General features: G+C 43.9%; 1 protein-coding gene across 4 annotated transcripts in view; it reads right to left on the bottom strand.

The window, feature by feature from the left end:
• The window catches only part of MON2 (MON2 regulator of endosome-to-Golgi trafficking), a 184,974-nt gene that overhangs the window by 104,855 nt on the left and 56,465 nt on the right, over nucleotides 1-23,654 (bottom strand). For 3 of the 4 annotated variants that reach the window (XM_085894252.1, XM_085894254.1, XM_085894253.1), the window contains exons 5-8: nucleotides 16,134-16,263; nucleotides 15,793-15,896; nucleotides 2,616-2,741; nucleotides 2,147-2,341 (exon numbers count right to left, since the gene is read on the bottom strand). In XM_085894252.1, coding sequence (XP_085750378.1) covers nucleotides 2,147-2,341; nucleotides 2,616-2,741; nucleotides 15,793-15,896; nucleotides 16,134-16,263 — 555 coding nt within the window. Of the gene's footprint in view, nucleotides 1-2,146; nucleotides 2,342-2,615; nucleotides 2,742-4,647; nucleotides 4,784-15,792; nucleotides 15,897-16,133; nucleotides 16,264-23,654 lie in introns of those variants that run through there. The other variant, XM_085894255.1, reaches the window with a different exon arrangement.

The raw sequence follows: 23,654 nt of genomic DNA, 5'->3' as shown, positions 1-23,654 counted from the left end.
TCTGAATCGAACTGGATTTTCGGTATTGTGTAGCTTACTGACTACTGACATCATAATATATTATGCATTAATTTGTATCTTATTTCAATGGCGGCGTCTTTCGACCTTTGAATTTGAAATCTAGATTCGTACCTGTGTCCCTCGGGGTTATTGGTTCACGAGCACCAGCCAGGGTGACCACTATATTCGTTATGTCTGTGTGTCTGTCTGTCTGTCTGTCTGTCCATAGCATAACTCCGTGGACTTCGATCAGATCTTGATGAAACTTAGTTATGTGTTCGAGATCAATGTCGAGTTGTGTTTTCCTGGATGAGGGCGTGCTACGCCCATTGTTGGCGGAGCCAGCCCAAAAAATATCCATTTTTAGGGGGTAGTCGGATTAAAAATCTATCTTCTCCTAGGGAATTGAGTGAATGGAATGGGTTCTTCGGTATTTGAATTGCAAAATGAATTGTATAAAACTTGTCGTTGTCCGATTTTTCATTTTCGTCCCAAGGTCAAGGTCACAAGGTCAAACACTTAGAAAATTGTAAATTTTGACATAAAAATCATACGACTGCCCAAACTTTGAGAGCTCGGAGACAATATTTTTTATGCATAACTTGAGGTCATTCCCCACCTTAAGTCTTGAAACCATTTTGCTCAATCTCGAACACCTTGCCTGTGGCGCCCCCTTCAAGTTTGTTTTTACGCTGATTTCAACAAAGTATCGATAATCCGAGGAGTGCGAAATTCCATATAGCCTATATGACGTTATATTGTTCCTGGAATGTTCCAGAGGAAGTTTTGCATCAAAGGTCATAATCCTTGACCTTTGACCTTTAAAGGCCACAAAGGTCAAATTTTCAAAGTTGAGGGAATCAAACCGGGTTTTCGACCTTATTCGACGAACTAACTCCAATAAGCTATAGCACGTATCCTGTTTCCTTATATTAATGTCCACAACATTGTTTTGTGACCTTTAAAGGTTATGCAGAGGTCACATTTTGAAAGTTCTTCAACGAGAGCGGGTTTTCGACATTTTGCAGCTAATAACCTGTCACTCGTACCACATCATGTTGATCATTTTTATAACTTGGTCAAAAATTATCACATTGTCTCATCCTTGACTTATGAAACAATCTACATCGTCAAATACCACTCGTGAACCATTGTCATCTTGAGACTTGTTAATGATACAATCTTGTTTGGGTCCAAGTCAATATTACCAGCAACAGTATTCAGTTGAAACATTGTTACAAAAGTGCCAAAGAGTGAATGGTAAACACCAGATTTCTAAACAGGGTAACCTATTTTTACCTCCGCCACCAAAGGTGGATGGAGGTTATGTTTTCACCTCTGTCCATCTGTTTGTAAACAAAATATCTCAAAATGTTGTGAACGGATTTGGACAAAACTTGGTGGACATGTTGGATATGTACCAAGGAAGAATTGATTGTATTTTGGCGTCGATCCAAATCCGAGAATTTTTTTACATGATTTTTCACCACTGACTGTGCCTGGTATTGGATTAATGGTTCGGGTGGTGGGCTTGGAATCCTAGCATCCTGAGTTCAAATCCCGCTCGGCCGTTGAATCGATACCAGGTGGGATTGTCTCTGTCTGTCATCCTTCCGAGGTCGGCAAAACGAGTACCAGCTTGCTGGGATGATTGAGCCATTCGAGTATCCTGTGTCGGAGTGGTGATATGACCCGTCCAGGATTGTGTCCAATAGCCCAGGAGACTGCATCGGCAGCACCGACGCTCTGTACAGAGCATGTATGGTTCTAATGGATTTGTATTTTTTTTTTCACCATTGAGTGATCGGGCTAAAATGATGTATAGCACGATATCTGAAAAAGTTATGGACGGATTCGGATGAAACTTGGCGGATGAGTTGGTTATATGACAAGAACAAGCCAATTAAATTTGGGTTCAGGTTCAAATCCAGATCCAGCCCATCAGTGGGGTACAAAACGTATACTAATCAGCTTGGCGGAGATGTGCACTGTACCGAATGCCCTTCTAGTTCTCCAAGTTATCTTACAGCCATTTTGTTGACAAATTAATTTATGGTTCAAATTCCCAGTCTACACAAACCAAATTTTTCCCCAGTAAGTATTGGAGAAAAAAAAAGATGATTTTTGAAGCAAAACAGATAAGTACCAGCAAGCTGTAGAAGTGCTTTATGAGCACAGAGACAACACGCAGGAGACGCATGCAAATGGGGAAGTATGGCTTCTCTCCAGGGCCTGGAGATGTCTGAGAGCCGGAGCCATGTCTGAACTTGATATTCGGAGAGAAGAGCTTGATAACAAGTGGACAAACTCGCTCCTTCAGTAGAAATGCAAACTCTGCATGCTGTATAGAAAATAAAAAAAGGCAGAATTAATAATAACAAAACCCGAACCACCTTTTTAGAATCCAAAGGATTGCAATACAGCCTTTGTATAGTCTGGACTTAAGATACAGCTAAACTTGGCTTGGATGGAATAACAAGCAGACACAGAAAACTCGCATTTCCTGGTCTGAACTACCTCAAAAGATCATTTCCAGGTGAGTTTCTAAGTTGCTTAATATAAATCAATTTACAAATTCTCTCCAGCAACGCAGGCAATGACCTGACAAGACAAACCTGCAGAAAAACTTGAGGGAATGTATTGAGCACAGACTCCAGGAGCTCCAAGCCAAACGTCCTTGTCATCTCAGTCATTCCCACTAACCAAAAAGGAGCATCAGCATTTACCAGTTGACAGAGGTCCTGCACAAGGAGACAATGAAAGCTGCGACCACTGCAACATGATAAATCTTCACCCTCTCAATGCCACCACTTACAGCAATTAGATATGCACCTTATGTTAATGGAATTGTGAAGCACAACTTAAAAAAAAATCCCCATCAGAGATGGGGAATCCCCACCATTGAATGAAAAATATACCATCAGAGATGGGGAATCCCCCGCCATTGAAAAATAATTGAAATCAGATAAGCGGTTTTCCATTTATTACAAAAAACATTTTTTTCAAGATGGCCGCCCCAGTCGGCCATCTTGGATCCGGCCAAGCCCAGAATCAATAGGGTTCTTCCTTTTCAGGTGCTACATGTGTGACCCGAATTTCAAATCGATATGGTGAACAGTTTATGAGTTATCGCACTCACAGCTATAAATGTTGAGGCCCAGCCAGCCAGCTGGACGGACGGACCACCCCAGTCGGCCATCTTGAATCCGGCCACGCCCAAAATCAATAGGGTTCTTCCTTTTCAGGTGGTACATGTGTGACCCAAATTTCAAATAGATATGGCGAAAAAATATTTTTTTCAAGATGGCCGCCCCAGTCAGCCATCTTGGATCCGACCATGCCCAAACTCAATGGGATTCTTCCTTTTCAGGTGGTACATGTGTGACCCAAATTTCAAATAGATATGATGAACAGTTTATGAGTTATCGCACTCACAGCTATAAATGTTGCTGCCGCCCCAGTCGGCCATCTTGGAGCTGGCCACGCCCAAAATCAATAGGGTTCTTCCTTTTCAGGTGGTACATGTGTGATCCAAATTTCAAATCGATATGGCGAACAATTTATGAGTTATCGCACTTCCAGCTATAAATGTTGACGCCCAGCCGGACGGACGACCCGAGTGATAACAATATCCCCCTTCACCAACGCGGCAGGGGATAAAAAGGTCATACATATTCCAGATAATGAGAGAGGTGAATTGGAAACAAGACACCATTTGGTCATCATCTCGAAAAAGTTCCCCAGGGATGAGGAACGTAGTAACCAAAAATAATTTAAATCAGATAAGCGGTTTACCATTTATTACAAAAAACTTTTTTTCAACATGGCAGCCCCAGTCGGAAATCTTGGATCCGGCCACGCCCAAAATCAATAGGGTTCTTCCTTTTCAGGTGGTACATGTGTGACTCAAATTTCAAATCGATATGGCGAAAAAACATTTTTTTCAAGATGACCGCCCCAGTTGGCCATCTTGGATCCAGCCACACCCAAAATCAATAGGGTTCTTCCTTTTCAGGTGGTACATTTGTGACCCAAGTTTCAAATCAATATGGCGAACAGTTTATGAGTTATCGCACTCACAGCTATAAATGTTGACGCCCAGCCAGCTGGACGGACGACCCGGGTGACAACAACATCCCCATTCCGCCACGCGGCGGGGGATAAAAACATATATTTGTTAGGGTTCTGCGAAACCCGCACTCCCCCCAAGGCAATGGCACACAACATATAAAAGTCCCGAGACAGTTATTTCATTGGTATTCGTTTAAGATCGCCCTTCCTTTATCTGTTAGGGAAGGGTTATCCAAAACAATTTAGTTTAAGGGTCAACATGCATTGCATGGGCTTTCGGTCATGTTTTTCTGTCCATTCTTTACCCATCTTTCATTCTTTACATTATTTTGCTTTGCTGTACACGACCTTTCTTCACGCAAACATGCAGATCATAGCAACAGGCAAGTCATTTGCATACGCGCACAAAAACCCATTCCAATCGCGTGCCATTATCCAACAGACATTACACCACAGACTTCACCAGGTTTAAACCCCAAAAGTGCAGCATTTCCCACACCACAACACCTTTATAATAAATTTTTTTTTTTTTTTTTAAATCACCACACTTTGTTACAAAAACCAAAGCTCGTTTACCTTCGCCATCAACAGCCACAACAAACGACCAACCATCTCCATCACGAATCACCAAACTGCAACTGCTACTGCCATCGGCAACCACCATCACCACTGATGTTCACCACCACCCTCTGGACCAGTAGGTCCAGAGGGCGGTGATGAATGTCTGAACAGGGGAGCAAGACGCACCAGAGTAGATACTCTGATCGGGATGTTTTGGCATGCAACTTGAGGCACAAATGTGCGCTAAGCTACATTCAATGTCATGTGAATAGCCCCAGCGCTCTGCTCAATTATGGCCAACATTGGGAGATCAGCAAACGTTTGTGGCGGAGGTGCACAACCAAATGCGTACCGCCATGTTAATTTCGGAGATGGATCGTGTGGCACACCGCGGAGAGAATGGGGCTATTTCCACTGCTGGACCTTCGCGTGGGTGGGGCCGACGACGTGGTAATGGTCCGGACAACACTACTGAGGGTGCTGGAAAACACTCATTTTTCCACCTGATCCACTCCCAAGCACCGCCCCCACCAGGGTATTATAAAGGAACGTGCACTCCGCACATTAGGTCAGCTTGGTTCTGTGGCGGCGCTTTCTGGGAGTCACGGTGCGGTGAACAACGGAGCTTGACGGAGCAAGTGGAGCGAACAGAAAGGAGCTGAAGGGAGCCCACGGAGCAGAGTGCGGAACAAGCGGAAGAGCCAGACACCAGACCGGGCACAGTTTTCGACAATACACTTACAGACCTCCTGACAATTCTTTGTTAAGACGATCCTTTCACACGTTCTTTGCTATATTTTTAACCACCCTTGATCTGCATCTTTGTACCTTCCTCCCCGCACTTCACCTGAATATCACCGCAACCTTTCACCACGTCTCCCTCTGACTAAGCACCATAGATACCCTCAGTTTTCCTCCCCGTCTTCCCTCTCCTCAGCGACTGGGTTTACGTTGGTCCGTCGACCATGCCTGATAAAGAGGTCATGAACACCTCGTACTTTCTCTCTCTCTCTCTGTGAGCTTTCTTATTTCTTCGGGGAATGATTCTGATGGCACCTGTTGTAGAAGTTTTAGGATCGGGGTAACTCTGCACTGTCTCTCAAGTGTTTACATTTCTTTTGCCGCATCTCACAATCCTTGCTTTCCCCTGCTGTAATAAATCCCTTGCTTATCCATCACATACCTTTCCTCACCCTCGCTGTAAATAAATCTGTTCATTATTGTTAATGTACCCAGTTCATAGTGTCTTTTCCTCCATTGATCCAGTGTTGTCAACACATAGTGTGAGCTGGAAAGTTCTACCTGACTTGATTTGCTCTTGCTAGCCAGCACACACGCATAATATCGCTTAGCAGAAATCCGGGTGTGTGTTGAAGGCACATAATTAGCTTGGTGCGGACATCCAAATGCAAGGTACCCACGCAAAGTAGCAACACCTGGCCAGGATTAGCAGTACCAATCGGTGTACATGGTTGATGAGCAACCGACCGGTGGCCTCAGGATCAGGAGTTCGGGAGGGACTCGAGTGCTTCACCTCATGTCGAACCTTGAACCCCAGGCCGAAACAATATCTATATTATAAAGCAGGAGTGTATTTCTGTCCGTCCCCCAAACTACTCCCTCAGTTTTGGGGAAAACCCTGCCAAACCTTCTGTGGAACATTTTGGGGTCCCAGCCAGTGTCTGAAGGTGGCTCAGAGGTTTCACAAGTACCTCAATACAATTACGATTTTGATTTTGAGTTTCAATTCATACAAAGCTGCTCCCAACCCAGATGCAATGTCAGAATGGTGTTTCTCTTCATTTCCCTCATGAGTGTTTGCAACATTGTACAGTCATGCGCCACTTAACGACGGGGTTACGTTCTGAGAAATGCGTCGTTAACCGACGCCGTCATTGTGCGAACATCATATATATAGTGTTACGGTTGTGGAAATTCGCATTACACCATAAAGAGTCCTCAGGTGAGATATATCGGTAAAAGTTAATGTGTAGTTAGCCCAAACCCGTTGTATAGAGGGAATATGTGCGATTCATCCGCGCTGCGACGCTTTGAGTTAGCCATTTTTCTTTCTCTATTGTTATTTTCGACCATTAAGCCGCCAACAACGCAAACAGCCACTACCTTTACCGTCACAACTCCGTCCCACAAACATCGCTTCACCGCCATTCCCAAACGATGCCCACCAACCACCAAACTACCACAGAAAACCCTACACCACCTTCGCCTATCTCCTTCTCCAACCATCATCCACACCACCAGTCAACACCAAACGTCGTGCTGTCCAGGGCCCGTTCGGCGATTGGTGCTGAACGCATCGAGCCACGAGTGCGAATGGCGGCCTTTCCGAGGGAGAAATTCAGATCAGAAAGGCTTCACACGCCCCCTTTTTCTCCGCCCAATGGGCGAGCGTCGGGCGGTATGGCCCCGCCTCCAAGCGCGATGAACGTGGATTCATTACGAGAGGAATTTGGATCAGAAGAGGTTCACGCCCCCTTTTTGCCGCACCCATGGCTGAACAGAGGGTGGCGTGGCCCCGCCTCCAATCGCGTTTTGATCCTGACATTTGCATATAGGCTCCTCCTGCGGCCTATAAAGAGGCGAACATAAGGCGAATCGAAAAGTTCGCGCAGTTGAGTTGCAGGCGGCTGGTCGGGGCAAGTGAAGAGTTCAAGTTCGAGTCAAGTGAAGACGGCGGTCGGCAACGAGGTTGCGGTGTGGGAGTCGCTCGTCTCGTCGCGGGGTCCAAGCCAGCCAGCCATTTCCCTCTCCCTGAGCATCAGCAATTCCCCCCCCCCCATCCGCGCTGAGATAGTGTCGGGGAGCCCCGTTCCTCCCCCACCCTAAACGTGGTGCCAACAAAACTGCTTGCGCGGAGCACGCCGGAGAGGGCTCGCCGACCACGCCAGTGGCACGGAGTCGGGGCGCAGCTGCGCGAACATTGCGGCTTGCCCACCATCGCGTCACGAGGACGCGGGTAAGACCTTCTCGGTCTCGTAGACCTGGCCGCTCCTCCAGGATCCACGCACATTTAGTCCACGGACCTGTCTGCCTCCTTGCCTGTGAGGGTGGCTTTCTTTCCTTTGCTTTTTGTACGAGTGATGTGGCGCCGAGTCCCGACAAGTAGAACTGTATGAGTGTTGTAAATAATTGCCCTTTTATTCGGTCGTATTGCATTTGCTTTTGTTGCATCTTGTCTTGACTGTAATATCCGTGCCTTCCGTGTTTCCGTAATAAATTTACATTGCTTGTTGAACTGTTTCCCGCTTTGCTTTGTCTCCTTCCTTATATTGAATCTCCATCTTGCATCACGTAAGGGATTCGTAGTGGGTTTCAACATCCCGGTAATTAATCGGAACCGTCAAGGCCGACGATTACTCCGCTCGGTTATCCCTGTAATATGGAATGAACCGCTTGGGCGGTTCGTGTCCGGAGTCGGCCTGTGGCGTGGTACAACTCCTCGGTACGCTACTTGCGCGAGTACTTGGGTAAATCGACTATTCGGTGATCGGACCCTATTTCGCGCGGGTGGAATGCGGACTGAGTTGTGGTGAGGTTAAACCCCCACCTGTGACTGGCTCCGGGCGATAGTTCCCGGAGGGTCACGACTGAATTGTCCGTTCCGGTGGGCGAGGCGGCCGCTTTTGGCGACACGCGGTCGATCGCACGCTGGCGGGCATGAATTTGCAACAATATATTTTTGTTCGTTTTCGAACACTGTACTAACACAAACCTAGACACCTCGCCGATATGGTATAGCCTATTGCTCCTCGGCTACAAACCTGTACAGCATGTTACTGTACTGAATACTGTCGGCAATTGCAACACACATCCAAGAGAGATGGAAGACGCGTTAGTTTTACCTTTGTGCTGTTCATGACGGCCATGTGCGTTGCTAGCGGCAGCTTACAATCTCCTCTCGCATCGATTTTAGAAAGGTGAATAAATAGCGTTTGGATTTTATCAATACGTAATCATTGCATCGATGTTATAATTTATAAATGAAGAAATGAGCACCTGTCAATTGTGATATTTATTTTCGGAACAGTGCGATTGTTTTAACAACATAAAAAGCTTCACTAAAAATAAATTTGCGTTTAAATTTAAACTGCAACAACGATTTATTCACGGAATTCTTCAATTCAAAGGTAATTTACTTGCTCGAAGGTAAACGTGCAAACATTGGTTCAGTTTGAAAGCCGATTTCCTTGAATCCCGATTTAGCACGACCCTACTTTTTTCACGATGACATTTTATGGACCTCAACGATCGCATTATAACGGGGCCACACTGTTGTTGTTTATAATCATTATGAAGTATTATGTACTGTACATAATTGTACGTGCTATTTTTATACGACTGGCAGCGCTACGTCGGCTACATCACTCGACGATAGGAATTTTTCAGCTCCATTATAATGGAGCTGGCAGATCCGTCGTATAAGCGATTAAGGGACCACCGTGGTATATGCATCCGTCATTGCCCGAAACGTCGTTATGCGGAGCATGACTATTTTGTTGTATTAATGGTGTAGTGTTAATTTGTGTTTGGAATGAAAATATAGACAATCGAGTTTATGTGACGTTTCTACCGGTGACATTCGTGGATTCGGCATTCACAGATACGCCATGATGACATCATTGAAATACTTAGTTTACTAAACAAGTGTTTGCAATTTTGTATTTTGATAAATTAATGGCATAGTATCAATTTATCATTGGAATGATGCTGTTTGAATGAAACCATAGAGAGAACGAGTTTAAAGAAGAATGAGGAAATTATGAGGGATTCCACCTGTGACATTTGCAGATTTGGCATTTGAAATTTCACCATTTTTGCCCAAGTCCTCCACGAACAAGCTGTCCAGCCCCTCCCATGAATATCATGAGCACCTCGCTAGAATATGTATACGTGTACACACACACACACGGTTTGGTTTTAAATAAAAGAATAAAATACATCATTGTTTGAATGAAGAAAGTGATTCAATGCACTGTGGTTAAGAAGAGGAAAATTATTGGAGCTGGTTAAAGACCACAAAACCTGATAATATACAGCATGCCTATATATATATATATATATATATATATATATATATATATATATATATATATATATATATATATATATATATATATATATATATATATATATATATATATATATATATATATACACACATACATATATATATACATACATATATACAAACATACATACAAACATATAATCATGCGCCGCCTTACAACGTTTCGGTCGACGACGAACCGCATATACGACGGTGGTCCCATAAGATTATAAGGAAGCTGAAAAATTCCTATTGCCGAGTGATGTCGTAGCCTTCGTAGCGCTGCCAGTCGTATAAAAGTTCAGTATAGCACATACAATTATGTACAGTACATAATACATGATAATAAACAACTACAGTGTGGCCCCAATATAACGCGATCGTTGAGGTCCATAAAATGTCATTGCGAAAAAAGCGGGGTCGCGCTAAATCGGGATTCAAGAAAATCAGCGTTCAAACTGACCCAATGTTGACCTCACATCCGAAAACACCCTTATTTCCACCCTATTTGACCCGTTTTTTTGCACGTTTACCTTCTAGCAAGTACATTAACCGGGCGTAGTGGCATGCGCCTGTAATCCGGCTACTCTGAGGCTTGGGTTGGAGGATCGCTTGAGGATGGGTGCTCTGCGCTGGGCCGCGCTATGAGAGGGTGTAGGGCAGCCCGGAATCATGGCAAAACCCAATCCTTATCCCTGTGTCGTAAGAGGTGACCAGGGTTGCGTCAGGAAGGGCATCTGGCGTAAAACCTATGCCAAATCGGTATGCGGATCATAATGGATGATCCGCTGTGGCGACCCCTAACGGGAGCAGCCGAAAGAAGAGCAACAACACCTTCGAGCAAGTAAATTCCCTTTGCATTAAAGAATGCCGCAAGAGCCTGGTGTTGGCGCAGTGGTTAGGGCAGCGGCTTGGGATCCAAAAGGTCCTGAGTTCAAGCCCCGTTGGGCCACTCAATTAATACACCATGGGGTTGACTCAGCCTGTCATCCTTCCGAGGTCAGCGAAATGAGTACCAGTCGACTGAGCCGGTGTATACCCTGGTTAAAATAGGTGTACCATATCCCTGTGTCATAAGAGGCGACCAGGGTTGCGTCAGGAAGGGCATCCGGCGTAAAACTTGTGCCAAATCACTATGCGGATCATACGGATGATCCGCTGTGGCGACCCCTAACGGGAGCAGCCTAAAGAAGAAGAAGAAGAAGATTAAATAATTGCGCAAATAAATCGTTGTTGTTACAGTCAAAATTAAACACAAATTGATTTTTAGTAAAGCTTTTTATGTTGTTAAAACATTCGCACTGTTCCAAAAATATATCGCACAACTGACAGGTGCTCGTTTCTTCATTTGTAAATTATAACATCGATGCAATGATTATTTGTAAAATCCAAACACTATTTATTCACCTTTCTATAATCGATGCAAGAGGGGATTGTAAGCAGCCGCTAACAAGACACATGGTCGTCATGAACAGCACAAAGGTAAAATGAACGCGTCTGTCGATCTTGGATGTGTGTTACAATTGCCTACAGTATTCAGTACAGTAACATGCTGTGCAGGTTTATAGCCTTGGAGCAATAGGCTATACCATATAGCCTCGGTGTGTCGTAGGCTATGCCATCTAGGTTTGTGCAAGTACACTCTATGATGTTTGCATAATGATGACATCGCTTAACGACATTTCTCAGAACGTATCCCCGTAGTTAAGTGGCGCATGACTATATATATATATATATATATATATATATATATATATATATAAATATACATATATAAATATACATATACATATATATATATATACACACACATATATATATACATATATATATATATATATATACATATATATACATATATATATATATACATATATATATATAAAGATATATATACATATATATATAAAGATATATATACAGCGCCTGGTGTTGGCGCAGTGGTTAGGGCAGCGGCTTGGGATCCAAGAGGTCCTGAGTTCAAGCCCCGTTGGGCCACTGAATTAATACACCAGGGGGTTGACTCAGCCTGTCATCCTTCCGAGGTCGGCGAAATGAGTACCAGTATACTGGGCCGGTGTATACCCCGGTTAAAATAGGTGTACCATGTCCCTGTGTCGTAAGAGGCGACCAGGGTTGCGTCAGGAAGGGCATCCGGTGTAAAACATGTGCCAAATCACTATGCGGATCATACGGATGATCCGCTGTGGCGACCCCTAACGGGAGCAGCCGAAAGAAGAAGAAGAAGATATAAAGATATATATACATATATATATAAAGATATATATACATATACATATATATATATATATATATATATATATATATAAATAAAGATACATATATACATACATATATATATACATACATACATACATATACATATATATATATATATATATATATATATATATATATATATATATATATATATATATATATATATATATATATATATATATATATATATATATATATATATATATATATATATATATATATATATATATATATATATATATATATATATATATATTATGCCTGGTGTTGGCTTAATGGTTAAGGTAGTGGGCTTGGGATCCTAGGGTCCTGAGTTCAAATCCCGCTCAGCTGTTGAATTAACACCAGGTGGGGTTGACTTTGCCTGTCATCCTTCCGAGGTCGGCAAAATGAGTGCCAGCATGCTGGTATACTGTGTCGGAGTGGCGACCCGTCCAGGATTGTTCCCAATATAGCCAAGGAGACTGCTTCGGCGGCACCAACGCTCTGCACAGAGTATGGTCCTAATGGATGGATATATATTCCAAAAATGAGCCAATTGGTTGACAGAGTATTTTTTTTTTCCTTTATATGCTGAAACATCAATATGGTAGAAAGGAGAACAGGACAAACTGCACTGAGATTATTGTGTTTGAATAGTAGTGTCAAAAGTTACAATTACATGCAAAAACTGCTTTTGAAAACCAAACAACTTTCCAACGTGCAAGTGTGCCGAAAGAGCTAACACATTCAGGAATCCGTCAGGATAGCCCAAATGTGAAAGAGGTGCAGTGTGCGATAGGAGTGGGCAGAGGTGCAGAGTTGTGATAGGAGGTGGACTGGGGATGTACAGAATGGGATTGGTTAGGTGAAGAATGGGGTGGGAGGATGCTACAAGAGTGATTACCATAAAATACGGGAGGACTTTGAACACGTGTGACAATCTGCAGCAATCAATCTCCATTAAAAAAAAAAATTCAGGTCCAAATGAAAATCAAAGTAATATATCCACAATTGGGTATTATACAAAAAATCTCACACTGTCACTGGGGAAGGACTGACAAATGAATACCCTATCTATTTCCACAGTCACCCATTGGAAGAGTTTCAGTCTTTTGAACTTCTCTGTCAGCATCAGCCACGACCAACCTTGGCTCACAAAATAGCACATATGGCTTCCAAAGCCAGCTACAGACTGAGCATCCTCCTTCGCTCCAAGTCTTTCCTTGGAAAATAGGAACGACTCAGCCTACAATGCATTTGTCAATAGGTCAATGAAGTACTGCTCTCCCCTACAGCTGGTGCCCCAGCATTCCATTAGTTTCTCATTTCTGTTGAATCTCAAGCTTTCAACATTGTTGGCTTCTCCTGCGATGAGGCCGAAGCAAAAAAACTGATAGTTTCAGATCACAGAGAGGTCAGGAGGCCATTTGTAAATATTTATTTTTTACTGTGAATCCTGGTGATTGTTTTTTTTTTTTTTTGTAACCACATTAACAATGATTCCTTGTTTAAACAGAGTATAAATGGGACCAAAATATCTTTATTGTCAAAAATATTACTTAGAAGGGACTGCAATTGGGGTGAGAAGTCAAATATCATATCATGGATAGTCACTTCATGGTACACATGTTGCAAGCAGGATAGCTCCTTTCGTAACATACGTATTGTTACGGCTGTGGAAATTCGCAATACACCATAAAGGTCCCCAGCTCAGTTATGACGCTAAGTTTATGTACAGATAGGTCCCCACCGTTGTTTAAAGGGAATTTCTTCGTGTTCACCGGGCTGCGACCCTTTGAGATAGCCGTTTTTCTTTCGCTATCGTTATTTTGGACCGACAGAGCACGCTACGACCCTTTCCACCGCAAAAACCATCCGAAAACGTCGAGCGAAGGCCCAGTGAAAAGAACTGGGATGACGCACGAGTTTTCCCGCCGTTTTTGCACCGCCAAGGCTGGCACGAGAAGCGGCGAGGAGCTCGCTCGCGATTGGTGGACACAGGGCGTGAGGCGGTCAGAGTGAGGGCACGCCCCTTTTCGAGAAGCTTCTCAAAGGGAGGTGGAGCCGAAAACAGGGAGGAGCGAAGGGCGGAGCCCCACGCTATATAAGGCGGACCGCACGCGGAGCGTTCTCTCTTCTTGGTTCATGCTCGCCCCTGTCTCTTGGTGATCGTCGGAGGTTCGCTCTTCTTCTTCTTCGTCGTCGTCGTCGTCAAGGCCTCTCTCTCTCTCTCTCTCTCTCTCTCTCTCTCTCTCTCTCTCTCTCTCTCTCTCTCTCTCTCTCTCTCTCTCTCTCTCTCTCTCTCTCTCTCTCTCTCTCTCTCTCTCTCTCTCTGGTCCGGGTCGAGCTCTCTTCTCTTGGCGGTTCGCGCAGCTCGTGTTCAGTTCAGTTCGTGGTGGCTGCTTGTCGAGCTCGCAGCTCATGTTCAGTTCAGTTCGTGGTGGTTGCTCGTCGAGCTCGCAGCTCGTGTTCAGTTCAGTTCGTGGAGGTTGCTCGTCGAGCTCGCAGCTCGTGTTCAGTTCAGTTCGTGGTGGTTCTTCTCATTTGAGCAGTTAGTTCGTGAGCTTGGGCTTCTTCTTTTCTTGGGACACGGACGGGAGGCGCCGCTTTGCCAGCTTAGGCGCGCAAGCCTGCGCACACGAGAGGAGAGTACCGGAGAGAGCTCGCTGACCGTCGCACCACGAGGGTGCAGGTAACCAGCGTCGGTCTCGTGGGCCCATTCGGTCATCCACGGCCATAAAGGTTTACGAACCCCATCTAACCCCTTGCCAATGAGGGGGTCATTTCTTTTGTTCTGTGTGAATGATGTGGCGCCGTGTCCGTAAGTAGAACCTGTTTAAGTGACTGTTCACTATAAGCATATTCGGTGGTATTGCTTTTGTTTCCATGCTTTTTCTGTATATTGCATGACTGCCTTGGCTGTACATACATGCTGTATAAATAAATGTGCTTTGTTTGAATGAATCCCGTTCGTCGTGTCCTATTTCCCCTTTGAAAGTGCCATCTTGCATCATGGAATGAGTAGTGGGTTTTGAACACCCGAGAGAAGAATCACTGAACCGTCGAGGTCGGCGATAACACTGGTCGGTTATCCCTGTAGCACGGAACGAACCGCTTAAGCGGTTCGTGTCCTAAGCCGACCTGCGGCGTGGTGCAACCCCTCGGTAGGTTACCCGCGTGGGTATTTATGTATCTCGACATTAGGCGATTCACGCTATTTCGTGCGGGAAGAATGCGGACTGGGTTGTGGTGAGGTTAAACCCCCACCCGTGACTGGCTCCTGGCGGTAGTTCCAGGAGGGTCACAACTGAATTGTCCGTCCGGTGGGCGACGCGGCTGCCATTGGAGTTACGCGGCCGATCGCACGCCAGGCGGGCCAGAATTCATTACAGTATCATTGAGGTGTCTATCAAGGATTCAATCCCTTACGGTTCAGGATTTCACTTTCAAAATTGCCATTCTAATGTTATGCCATGAGGGGGTGCTACATCTCAGAGCACACCAGATATAAGAAGGGCGCACAGGCAAGCAACAAATCTCCATTTAGTTTGTGGATGTAAACAATGCCAACAACTTGACATTTTTTTCAAAAACACGGGCCCTCGAGTACCTCAGCTAAAATTTCCTATACATTTGGTTTTTCTTCTTTACATACAAAAATTGAGGCTCTGGAAGACCTAATTTCACTAAGTTGCACTATTTACAGGACGTAAGAGGGTTAAGATGAGGATTTTCACAGATGTAATGAGGTAAATAGCTTCTTCCTAGGTCTTCTGTACTGTATTTTACATGTGAGCAGAGCAAGCGTTCAAGTACTGCATTTGTTTTACCTGGAACAACATGTAAGCATCCTTGGCACAGGGCTTTAAAGATGCCGGCCCCCTCTTTCCACTCACTGTCTGAACTGGTACTTTGGAACCAGCTGTGTTTGCATCTGCGATGAAAAATAATACATCAAATATACCATGGAATAATGCAAGAGAAACTGCGAACACCTTTAAACATCTTAACATCGTGTCAATAAAAAAACAAGAAAATGTGAAAAGTTAGTTTTCTCACCATGAGAAATGGCAATTGAAAGTAAATCGATGTTCGGGCCATCTATATATTTCAAGACAAAAAAAAAGGCCAAACATAAAAAAAACACAAGCATGCACACGCACGTACATACCAGTGTGCTGTTCTTCCTCAGCCACCATCCTCTCAAACACCACGGTAACTACTTGCCGCACTGTGGCTGCAGCAGTGTTGTTAGTGATGCTGTCTTTTGTGAAATGCAGACGGAAGCAGAGCACAATTGCCTGCACAAGCCCAAGTTAGAGCATATGATTGACGCAAACATCACAGATAAAACTCTCTATATATTAAACAAAGGCAAAACAATTAACTGTGTAATTTTGGTAAATCACAGGAAGGTGTCCAGCTTATTATTATTATTGTTATTGGCAGCTATCATTTTGTTGGGGCACGACGCTGCCGCTGATGCTGTGCCCCTTTACCAGTGCACTAGTACTGATTTTGCTGACCTCGGAAGGATGACAGGCTGAGTAAACCACACCTGTTGTTAATTCAGTGGCCAAGGGGCTTAAACTCAGAACCCTAAGATCCCAAGCCAGCCACCATAACCACAAAGCCAATACCAGGCAGGGTGTCTCAGCCAACATACTACGACAGATGTGACTATATCAATAATAATCTACCAGAAGGAAGGTTAAAAACCAGAACTCCGATTTCCAATTTTGAAGCAATAAAACATCCCCAAACTAGAAGGGCACTTGGGAGAGTGCATACCTCTGCCACGCAATACCTGATCCACGAGAACATATCGGGCCCAATACATTTTTGAAATATCATGCTATACAGTACTATATCGTTTTTGGCCCTTTCTCTCAATGGTGAAGAATCACTTTTAAAATTCTAGTGGTCAGATCCGGATCCGAATCTTCACCAAAATCGAATTAATTCTTCTTTGTCACACACCCAACTTGTCCACCATGTTTCATCCAAATCCGTCCACAACTTTTTGAAACATTGTGCTATATATAGGTTACACCCTATTTCTCAATGGTGAAGAATCACTAAAAAAATTTCAGTAGTCTGATCCAGATCCAGATCCAGATCTTCAACAAAATTTAATCTACTCTTCCTTGTCACACACCCAGCGTGTGCACCAAGTTTCATCCAAATCCGTCAACAACTTTTGAGATATCGTGCTATATATCGTTTTTAGCCCAATCTCTTAATGGTGAAGATTGACTTCGAATATTCCAGGAGTCGGATCCGGATCTGAATCTTCACCAAAATCTAATCAGTTTGTCCTCGTCACACACCCAACCTGTCCACAAAATTTCATCCAAATCCATCCACAACTTTTTGAGATATCCTGTACACAGACAAAGACAAAGGGGTGAAAACAAAACCGTTGACGGAGGTAACGATTGGTAAGGCACAATCTCCGAATTCTGCTCGTTTCTCTCAAAAATGTATTTGAGCTCACATATAATGGGTTTATTTTTTTTTAAGCAAAGTCATTTCATAAACTGGTACTTTATAAAATACAGAAAAAAAAATACAATGCAGTTACGTATCTGATTATTGCCAAGAGGAAAAGCAATGGAGTTCCATATTCTGCACTCACAGAATACATTTTTCAAGTAAAGAAGAATATCAAAGATGGTTGGCATGAAGAGAATAACAAGAAAGCATCCCAAAATATAAAGTGTGTCCGCATCCGCTTTGTACTCGAACTAAACCTGATGCAATCAACAGCTTATATATATATATATATATATATATATATATATATATATATATATATATATATACATACATATATATATATATACATATATATATACATACATATATATATACATACATATATATATACATACATATATACATATACATATATATACATATATATATATACATACATATATACATATACATATATATACATATATGTATGTATATATATATATATATATGTATATATATGTATATGTATATATATATATATATATACATATATATACATATATATACATACATATATATATATACATATATATATATACATATATATATATATACATATATATATATATACATATATATATATATACATATATATATATATACATATATATATATACATATATATATATATATACATACATATATCTATATATATATATATATATATATATATATATATATATATATATATATATATATATATATATATATATATATATATATATATACATATATACACACACATATATATATACAGTTACGGCTGTGGAAATTCGCAGAACACCATAGAGGTCCTTAGTCCAGTTATATCGCAAAGTTTGTTCAGATAGATTTCCCCACCATTGTTTAATGGGATTTATTCGTGTCACAGGGCTGTGATCTTCAGGTATCCGTTTTTCTTTACTCTCGTTATTTTGGACCAACCGCTTCACACAACCAATTTAACCACAACCCTCATAGCCATACCACCGCGTTTCCACCTCGGCACACGGATGCCAGAGACCTGGCCTTCGTCGAGGGAAAGCAGGCGGCCCCCGTTCCCCCCTCCCCCAGACGAATGGTGTCTCCACGGTGAATTCCACCCGGCGTGTGGAAGAAGACAAATACAGTGGTGAGGGAGCGTCCCCGATTTGGCGGGAAAACGCTTCCTTCGAGAAGGTTCCGCATGTTCTGGAAGTTTCCCACAGGTTCTGGAAGGAGGGCGGGGCGAGAGCGGAGGGGCGGAGCGTGGGTAATAAAAAGCGTGCACGGAACGTTCGTTCTCTCTCTCTCTGGGGTTGCTGCCGCTCTCTCGCTGGAGTTGCTGAATCTCTCTCTGCCGTTGCTGGTGTTGTTGCTGCCGCTGGACGCCGCGGAAGGAGCTGTGCTGCTTCTGCCGGAGCTGCGTGAGGATCTGGGCTCGTGTCCGAGTCAGGAGCTTGGAGCGGTCGGTCGGTGGAAGTCCGGGCGTCGCAAAGGAGACGCGGGCTGGAGGTGCAGCGCTGCTGTGTCGCACGAACCTGCTCGTGCGTGTGGGGAGAGCCGGAGAGAGCTCGCCTGCCACTTGGCAAGGCCTGGGCACAACCGCGGCTACGCTAGCTGCCGTGGGGATGGGACGTCGTGACTCGCCCCAGCAAGGCACCACGAGGGTGCAAGTAACCTGCAACGGTCGCATGGGGCCCTTTCGGTCACCAAAAGCCCCACGTTATAAAGGCCCACGGGCCCAGTCTGACTCCCTTGTCTATGAGGGTGGTCTTTTTCCTGGGGTTTTTCTTTGAATGCATGTTGTGGCGCCGAGTCTCGTAAGTAAAACCTGTTTAAGTGATTGTAAATAATAAACAATAGTCGGTTGTAGTGTTTTTGCCTTGCTCGTGTCTTTGTCCCGTCCCGCAATCTTCATAAAGCAACTGCATGCGTGTTTTTTAATTCCTTGCCTGTATACGTGTGTAGTAAATAAATGTGCTTGTGTGAATGTTAACCCGTTCATAGTGTCTTTTTTTTCCGAAATTGAACCGCCGTATTGCATTTCGGAATACTAGTTGGTGTTTGAATACCGACAATAGGAGCGGGTCCGGCGAGGTCTGGCGATAACACCCACTCGGTTATCCCAGAACGGAACGAACCGCTTAAGAGGTTCGTGTCCAAACAGGCCTTCGCCGAGGTACGGTCCCTCGGTAGGTTACCCACGCAAATACTTAGGTATATCGATATTCGGTGATTGACCCTGTCGCGCGCGGGTAGAATACGGACTGGGCCGTGGTGTGCATTGAAGGCACACCCGTGACTGGTTCTCGGCGTTGTTCCGGGAAGTCACGACTGAATTGCTCGTCCGGTGGGCGGGCGGCTGCCATTGGCTAAAGCGGTCGTTCGCAAGCCGGGCGGGCGTAGATTCGTAACAATATCATTTGTCACGGATTTCAGAATCCGATCCGACGAATGCATACAAGCATCCAGGTCCTTAGATGGTTATTTCTCGAAATGCATGTTCAGGTTAGACCTATCCCCATGTCTGGTGGGATTCTAAATGTAATGCGTTGAGAAGGGTAAAAAATAGATTCCTTCTTTTATGGAAAGCTCCTTTTTAAGTCATCTCTTCGAGCATGACCTAATAATATGGGTGTCGATGTCCTTCGATCCGTCCGTCCATCCGTTCACAATGAAGTTGAAGCGGGAGATCTGGTCATTAGTGATCCTGATAGAGGTCGATGAGACGTACACGATGGTATGACTTTCAAGTTCACCGAAGGTCAAGGTCAAGGTCACGAGGCCTTTGAAGTTGCGAAAATGACTATTTTCAAATTCTATCTCCTCCACCATTTCTCAAGCGATCTTGAATTTGATTGCAGCATATGAATATATGGGACAATATCTAAATTTGGTCGGGCTGGATTTTCGATATTCGCTTTCGTTTTCGCGTCATGTGACTTCAAAGTTTGCAAAAACTGCCCTACCTTAGGGAGGCTATATATTCTCTACTGGGCATGGTAAAAGTTAGTGAATGGTGTCATTGCATAGCAGCTGAATTTGTATTTCATGTCCATTCGAAAGAATACTGATATCTTCGAATACGTACACGTCACGTGACTTTCAATTTTGCGAAAACTGCTTCATGTAGTTGCAAAATGACGATTTTTAAAATCTATCTCCTCCTACATTTCTTAAGTTATCTTGAATTTGATTGTGGCATATGAATCTATGGGACAATATCTAAATTTGGTCAGGCCGGATTTTCAATATTCGCTTTCGTTTTCGCGTCAGGTGACTTCAAAGTTGGCCAAAAATCCCTCCTAACCCGAGAGCACTACACCCTAGTAACAGGACTCATGCTTTTAAAGGTCGTTCTCGTGCTTGGTATTCCTATTATTTCTTGCAGAGATGACCGTCAATCATGCACGGGTGTATTTTTCTCTTTACGGCAGACACATTCACACACGTGAGATACCGTTAGCCCAACGGAAGCTTGACACCCGCATTTTCCCATCGACGTTGACGCCCGTTTCTTTGACCAATGCCAAAACCCGCCTTTTTCCATCGACGTTTGACGCCCCGTTTGGCGGCTCTGTGGACGCTGACTGGCTCTTTTTCATATAGGGCTGAACATTGAGGTGATAATTGTTGTTGATGTTTTATGAGCGCTTCACGTTTTCGCTCGGTAATTCTGACAAATGGCTGCTTTTTGCCGTTCGTCCAGCACCACAAATATGGCATCGTAAGCCAGGAATAATTGCAGAACATGTGGGTTGTCACGGCAACAATTCGCAAATGGGGCGGGGTTGATTTAGCTGGAGTCTGCACCTGCACCCAGACGGGCCATCTATAAAAAGAGGACGTGAGGTCCGTTCGCGGCGGGTCAGTCGACGAGTCAGTTTGTAAGTCAGTTGACTTCAGTGAGTCAGTTTCAGTCAGACGGCGTTACCAGTCAGTCAGACGACTCTACCAGTCAGTCGGAGTCCAGTCAGTCGGAGTCCAGTCAGTCAGATGGCTTTTCCAGTCAGTCGGCGCCAGTGAGCTGGTGACAGCCTCATCGTCTCTCAGCGCCTCACAGCCCTGAATAGCTGTCCATCAGTTGTGGCTCCTGGTGGCTCCTGGCGGTGGGTGACGCTCGGACCGTTAATGCTCCTTCTGCTCGACACCTGCACTTGGCGTGCCTGATTCTTGGGGGTGACATCGATTGGCGTTCAAGCCTGTTCGCGAGTGGGTGCACGGCAAGGCTGGGCGCTGGCAAAAGACAAGGCACGCTGTATGACTTCTATTTGTTAAGCGAGACGATTTCTCTCCCCCCCCCCCCCCCCGAATGATCTGCTGTGTACCCTTGTCTGCATTTAATTGTGAAGCAAATCAATCCCAAATAAGCATCTGCTCTTTGTCCCCTTTCCTGTCAGTGCCACATTGATTATTTATTTGCTTGCGAATATTTTGATTGCTTCGAATTAACTTATTTTTACCTCATGAAAATAAAAAGTTATTTCTATTTATTTATTTTCTTATTAATAAATTCCTTTGTTGACGTTCCAACCTGTCCGTGCTTGTCTTTTCTTCCATTGATCCAGCATTGTCCGAGCCGAGATGGACTGGGAAGTAATTACCACACAAATTGACCAATAATAGTTTGCACGCACCAGCTGTTAAACGCTCGGCTGCCCTAATTAAGATAAGATTGGTATTTTGCAGAGGGCGCGCTCCCCGTTCAGGAAACCACGTAACCTAGAGTTAAGCGGCATAATGAGACAGTGGACACTGGAACTCATGGTTAACTGAGTGGCGTTCATGGGTCTAAAGCAACCCACCATACCATAAAGTTAATTGTGAGCGGTGGACTCAGGTCCAGCTCTTCCGAGGACAACCGGGGATTAAACCCCCTCATACATAATACACTCGGTACCCGTGTCTGTAACAATATATACACTACCGATGAGAAATTTTAGAACACCCCCATTTTTCCAGTTTTTACTGAAATTTAAGCAGTTTAATGTTTCAATGTACTCTGAAATTGAAGCAAAGAACAAATAAACAATTGCAGATAAAAAAGAAATCATTGAATCGTTTTGTTGAACGAAATTAAATTTTGATTTTGTTTTGTCCAACAGCCTCATTTCAGATCATCAATTCGGATTCAAACCTTGTCACTCAACCATGGACATGCTGATTCCACTCTCCCAACAAAGGTGGAAGCCCTCAATATCATACATGAGATCACGACTGTCTCTCTGGACATATCTCGATCTTTTGATCAAGTTTTGTTGATATAACAGCTGAACATACTCGTGGCAATCTTTCTACAATGGAAATAAAATATTGTTCAGAAAGTTCTTCCCAACACTGTTGCAGAAGTTCCCACAAATGTTGCACTTGTAGGTTGCTTTGCTTTCAACCTTCTGTCCATTTCATCCCAAACTAGCTCGATTGGATTTAAGTCTGGAGACTGTGCTGGCCATTCCATGATTTGAAGCCTACAGTCTTGTTTTTTTTCTTTTAAGGTAGTTCTGACATAGCCTGGAGGTATGTTTTAGGTCATTATCTTGCTGTAGGATGAACCCCTGACCAACGAGGAGTAGACCAGAGGGTATTGCATATGACGCTGCAAAAAGCTGTGGAAGCCCTTTTGGTTCAGGGTGCCAGTCATTCTGTGCAAGTAGCCGACTCTGGATCCAGCAAAAGAGCCCCAGATCATCACGCTTTCTACTCCATGTTTGACAGTTGGTGTCACACACAGAGGAACCATCCTTTCGCCTACTCAACGGCATACAAAAACCCTGCTTGATGAACTGAAGATTTCAAATTTTGAGTCATTGGTCCATCAGACCTTCTTCCAGTTTTCAATAGTCCACTGGCGGTACTTCATGGCCCAGGCAAGCCTCTTTTTCTTATTTTGCCATCTTAGCAATAGCTTTCTTAATGCCACTTGACCTGTCAAACCTGCAGCTCGAAGTCTTCTCTTCACAGTTGAAACTGAGACTTCCTTACTTTGACCAGTGTTAAGGCCCTGTCACACCTTGCCGATTTAGCCAGTGTATGCCTGACGTATGCAAAATTTGGCTAAAACGCTGGCACACCTCGAATATGTTATGGGTAAGTTTGTATACGTTAAGAGCACGCTGAAGTACGCTGGCATACGTCGTAGTACGCTGAGGTGTTAGAAAAATTTTCCATGATTGAAATTTTTCGACGTATG

Source organism: Eptatretus burgeri, chromosome 9 (genome assembly GCF_056783735.1).
Source record: "Eptatretus burgeri isolate ZD-2024b chromosome 9, Ebu_testis_v1, whole genome shotgun sequence".
In the NCBI taxonomy this organism is placed as follows: Eukaryota; Metazoa; Chordata; class Myxini; order Myxiniformes; family Myxinidae; genus Eptatretus; species Eptatretus burgeri.
Note: the sequence above shows the minus strand (reverse complement) of the source record. Positions and strands in the feature narration are given on the sequence as shown.